The sequence below is a fragment of the Pteropus medius genome, unplaced genomic scaffold (genome assembly GCF_902729225.1).
Source record: "Pteropus medius unplaced genomic scaffold, Ma_sr-lr_union100, whole genome shotgun sequence".
Lineage (NCBI taxonomy): Eukaryota > Metazoa > Chordata > Mammalia > Chiroptera > Pteropodidae > Pteropus > Pteropus medius.
In genome coordinates this window covers 13,661,922-13,667,035 of record NW_024340699.1, presented here as the reverse complement: position 1 = coordinate 13,667,035, position 5,114 = coordinate 13,661,922, and the positions used below count along the sequence as shown (strand labels likewise).

Here is a 5,114-nt window from a genome sequence, read left to right as displayed (position 1 = left end):
TTGTGAATACCTCGAGTCAGCTGGAGTTTATTTTACATGCAGTGAAGTACACAGATCTTAAGTATACATCTCGATGAAGTTATACACACATAAAAACCATGTAATCACTATCCAAATCAAGACACAGAACATTTCCAGTGCCCGGCCGATCTCCGTGTGCCCTCTGCGGTTCAAATCCTTCCCCAGGAATCACTATCATGACACCGGCCACCATAGTTTGTCGTGGGTTTTTATTTAAAAGGAAACATACAGTATGTACTCTTGATGTCTTACTTCTTATACTCAGTGTGTCTCTGTTGTGCTTACTTTTTGCTGGTAACAGTGGATCATTCCTGTTCATTGCTGTGTAGTATTCCATTGCATGACTGTGCCACGTGATGTCTACATCTACCATGTTCACAAACATTTTTGGATTCTTTTCAGTTTTTGACTATTGTGCGATAGTACTCATTTCTCTTCAAAGACACTTTGTGGCTAGAGTTTAGACTGGCGCTTTTCAACCAGTGACGATTTTGCCCCCCAGGAGATTTTTGGCAATGTCTGATGACATTTTTGGTGATCACAACTTCCAGGTGGTGCACGCTACTGCCATCTAGTGGGTAGAGACAAGGGGTGCGGCTGGACACCCCACACAGCCCAGGACGTCCTCCCACATCGGAGGACTATCCAGCTCAAAATGTCAATAGAAGCAGAGGAACTGGGCTGGAGTCTGATTTTGGAGTCCTTGTAAGCCCTACTCAGGTTATGTCCAGGCGGCCTTGGGGAGCCGTAGATGGCTCTGGAACGTTGAGGTTCATGGGAGCGGGCGATTTCAGGAAAGACAGTATTAGGGGCCATCGGCCTGGCCAGCGGTCCCTGGTGTCCCATGGCCGACCACCCGCTGCAGTGCGCCCTGCATGTCCCGATTCCTCAGGGTGTAGATGGCCGGGTACAGCAAGGGTGTGAGGTTGATGTAGATGAGGGACACGAGCTTGTCCTCCTCGAGGGAGCGGCTGCTCAGGGGTCTGGCGTACATGGCCGTGGCACAGCCATAGTGGAGCACGGCCACGGTGAGATGCGACGCCACCGTGTGGAAGGCCTTGCGGCGGCCTGCGGCCCCACCGACTCCCAAGATGACCACCAGCACCCTGGTATAGGAGAGCAGGATCAGGGCCAGAGGCAGCACCAGGAGCAGCAGGCAAGCCACCAGCAGGACGTGCTCCTGAAGGTCACGGTTTCCACAGGCCAACACCAACACCGCCGGGAGGTCGCAGAACACATGGTTGACTAAGCCCCCACGGCAGAAGGGCAGCTGGAATATGGCCGTGGTGAGGCCTAAGGCCAGGAGAGAGCCCCCTGCACAGCAGGAGGCGAGAAGGCACCAGCAGAGCCCTGTGGTCATGAGCTGAGGGTAGTAGAGAGGGCGGCAGATGGCCAGGTAGCGGTCCAGGGCCATGGCGGCCAGCAGAAGGCACTCAGAGCCTCCCAGCGCCACAAAAAGGCCCATCTGGGCAGCACAGGTGGAGGGGGCCACGGCCTGGCCCCCAGGAGGCAGGAGGAAGCCCGCAAGCATGCGTGGAGTCAGCACCAGCGTGTAGGCCGCCTCCACGGCAGACAGGGCCCCCAGAAAGAAGTACATGGGAGTGTGCAGGGCGGGGTCCACGATGGCCAGGCCCAGGATGAGCAGGTTCCCTGCCAGTGTGGCCAGATAGAGTGGCAGGAGGAGGGCAAAGAGCAGCACCCGCAACCACTGGGGCCACCCGGAGAAGCCCAGGATGACAAACTCCTGTGGGGCGGTCCAGTTTGACTCAGACCAATAACTCATGTTGGGACCTGGAGGAGGACAGGTGTGCAGGCTGGAGAGGATAGTCATGGTGACACACCCTTCCCAGAAAATACATGTCCTTTGCCTCTCCTGGGCTCGGAACCCTCCGCCCAGCCTTCTAGGGGGCCACCCCTTGCTTCTCACACCCCCGCTCTCCTCCCCTGGGGACTCAGAGTCTTCTCCCCAATCCAAAACTTTCCGCCCCTCCTTTCCTGCCGTCCCACATCCTCCAGGCCTTCAGAGGTGCTGAGCCACTGCCCACTCTCCCTTCTGTGCTCCGTGCACTTCCCAGCGCCCAGGTGTCTTCCTCACACCTGTCCACGCATCCTCTAGTTCCTCCAGTGTTCTGAATCCTACGCTCTCCACACCTGCAGAGCCAGGTGACCTGTGCCCAGCCTGCAGTGATGGGGACGAGGGCTGACCGCCTAGGCAGAAAACCACTAAGGGATTCCGATTTCTACCGGACCACCTCTTTGCTGAGTGGGCTGTCTGTGAGTGATAGGGACAGTCACTCTGGCAGACAAAGCCACAGGGATTAGGGACTTGAGCATGTTAGAAGCTCCCGTTCACAGAGGCCGTCTCGCTCCCCTGACGAGCACCACTCGGGGAGGTTCACCTCCCCGCTCTTTGCTGGTAGATCCTGTGTACTTCTCACCTGCCCTGAGCTTTGTTTTCTGGATTATTTACATGTTCTGCGTCCTCCCGTTAGCTGGATTAAGGACAAACCCACGGCAATCCTGGGCCTGTCATTTCTCTCTGATTCAGTTATAGGGAAAAACAAAACACAATAAACACAAAAACGACAGAGGGAGATGGTCTCCCCGGCTCACGTTTGATGAGCAGCCTTCATGAGTGATAGAGCACCCACTCCCATGGCTCAAGCTCTGATGATAAACCCTAAAGCTAAAGACCCACCTTCTTCTCCTAGCTCAGACCCTGAGATTTCCGCTAACTTATCCCACCAACACTTCCAGTTCGATCTGTCCCCCAACTAAATACATTATTTCTAAACCCTGCACCTCTCCTTTTGTGAATGGAGCCAGCCCAGAGCAAAAGTAAAAATCAGGAAGTCGCCTCAGATGGAGTCTCTCTCCCGTACCCTCAAGGACAGCTGGCCACCACGTCCTGGCAGAAACACCTCGGACCCCAGAGGTTCTTCTCTCCCCTCTCATGACACTTTTTCTCTTTCCTGAATGATTATGACAGTTTCCAACGGGTCCCCCTGCCTCCGGGCTGCTCCCTTCTAATCAGTTTTTCGCAGCACCAACCGGAAGGACCCTTCTAAACAAGACACCAGTTCTGTGTTTATCTCCATTTCTTACCTTCGGGATTAAGTCCAAAGGCTTCGCCACGTCCTTCGGCCCTTCACATGTGACTTCCAGCTTCACCTCCTGCTGTTTGTTTGCATGACAAAGCGACTTAGAGTGAGTGACCCACCTGCCCTGAGCACGCCTTGTCCTTGCACACCCTGTCCCCATTTCCTGGAACCCCCTGGGGTCCCCACATTACCTGGAAAAGCCGGGAAAGCTCTGTTCATCCTCCACGGCTGAATTCGCACACTGCATCCCGGGCGAACGCTCCTGTCCCCCAGGCAGGTGGGGTGTCCTCCTCTAACTCCACGGCCGTTGTGGCAACTCCACTAAACTCGGTCTCCTGGAATTCAAGATTTGGGTCATATTTGTTGTTTGCTGAATTATGGTAAGGGAAGGAATTAGTTACTCGATCTTCATTTCTCCCAAATATATGCCTCCTCTCAGGGTCCCTATTATGTCCCTAACCTGGATTTCGGTCTCTGGAATCTCAGAGAGTCAGAGAACTCACCCCTTTACAACAACCAATTGCCCCAAGTCCTCCCCTAAAATGACCCCTCAGTTTTACCTTCAGTCTCAGGTGGGGTCAATGCAATCAATCATTTCAAGGTCATTGCCCCACGACAAAAAAGAAATTACCGGAATCACATTCGTCTCCTCCCCTAGACACCAAAGATCAATGGTCCTTCCTTCCTCTTAACTCACTCAGCTCAGAGACACATGCTTCTCCTCTCCTTGCTCTTCGTTCACCCCAATCCTTAAAACTTTGCTTCTTTAACCTGCTCCAAGTTCACCTTTCCTAAGGAGACTTACCTGGCTAGGTGGAATCACTGCTCCAGGCACCTATACACGTAACATAGTGAAGGCCATCAACGCCCCTCAAACTACTGGGTCGGACTGGCGTCGATGCCGACGTTGCTATTCCAACATCATTTGAGTTGTTCCTTCATATTTAACCAACGGTTCCTCTCCTCGCGGGAGGCTGGTGGTGCGCTGAGGTCATGTTTATAGAGCAAAGACCAACAGTCACTGAGCCGCGAACCATGAAACCACTCTCGACCGCCTACTGTGTGATGGTGAACTGGTCATGACGTACCAGAGCCCGTTTCCTCCCCTGCAAGGTAAGAGGATGGAACCAGATGATTTTTAAAGTTTCTTCCGCTTCTGATATTTTAAGGTTCGATCAAAATTGTGTTCGCGGTTATGCTTTTATTCCCAAGGTAAACCATTTTTGAAAAAGATATTGCAATGTTTCAAAAGCCCATAAATAAGTTTGAAGACATGGGTTTCATTTACAGTACTAACTAGGTCAGTTAGGGAGATGTCAGGTTAGGCATAACATGATCGATGTCAATTGGTGGATCTTAGAAGGGGCTTCACGCAGGGTAAATAGTAAAACAGCTCTTTCTGGTGATACCAGTGTGTTTGTGTACGTGTCCACTTGCACAGGTGTGTGCAGTGTGCAGTGTATTGTGGGATGCGCTCTGCCCCATCATCCAACTCAGTGGCCTCAGGTAACGGGGAGGTCTGGGGGCTGAGCCAGGAGGATTAGTTTCTGGTCCAGTCTGAGATGTTGCCCAAGCCACATCTTTCTCTGGGCCTCAGATTCCTCATCTGTCCCCCTGGACGTGGGACGCAGGCTCTGCAGCCCGCGATGTCCCAAGATCTAATATCCAGTTCTCCAAAAGCAGGAGCCTGTCCTTTGTTCCTCATGGAGAGAGGATGGCACAGGGGCACGAACGGGCTTCCGGTCCACACACGCCTGGGCTTTCATCCAGGTCTTTGCTGACCTCCCGACCTTGGAGTGGGTTTCTAACCTTTTGAAGCCCTAGCAACCTCCTCCACCCCCATGGAACTGTTCTAGTGACGGATTGAAATGCTGCACAGAAGGCACCTGGCACAGCAGTGCCTGCGCGTAGGAAGTACAACCGAATGAAATACACCTGCGTGTCAAGACATAGTCCTTTCCTTTGCTTCCTGCTCCCTGCGTGTTGGTTACA

General features: G+C 53.1%; 1 protein-coding gene across 1 annotated transcript; it reads right to left on the bottom strand.

Annotated features, from left to right (window-relative positions):
* Positions 1-826: 826 nt before the first annotated feature.
* LOC120613695 (olfactory receptor 10AC1-like) lies at positions 827-1,852 on the bottom strand. Its single transcript, XM_039876361.1, has one exon. It carries the CDS (start codon positions 1,850-1,852, stop codon positions 827-829), a length of 1,026 nt encoding a protein of 341 aa, XP_039732295.1.
* Between the last annotated feature and the right edge of the window lie 3,262 nt (positions 1,853-5,114).

Coding starts and splice junctions, on each gene's coding strand:
- LOC120613695 (XM_039876361.1), bottom strand. CDS start 1,852: ATGACTATCCTCTCCAGCCTGCACACCTGTCCTCCTCCAGGTCCCAAC.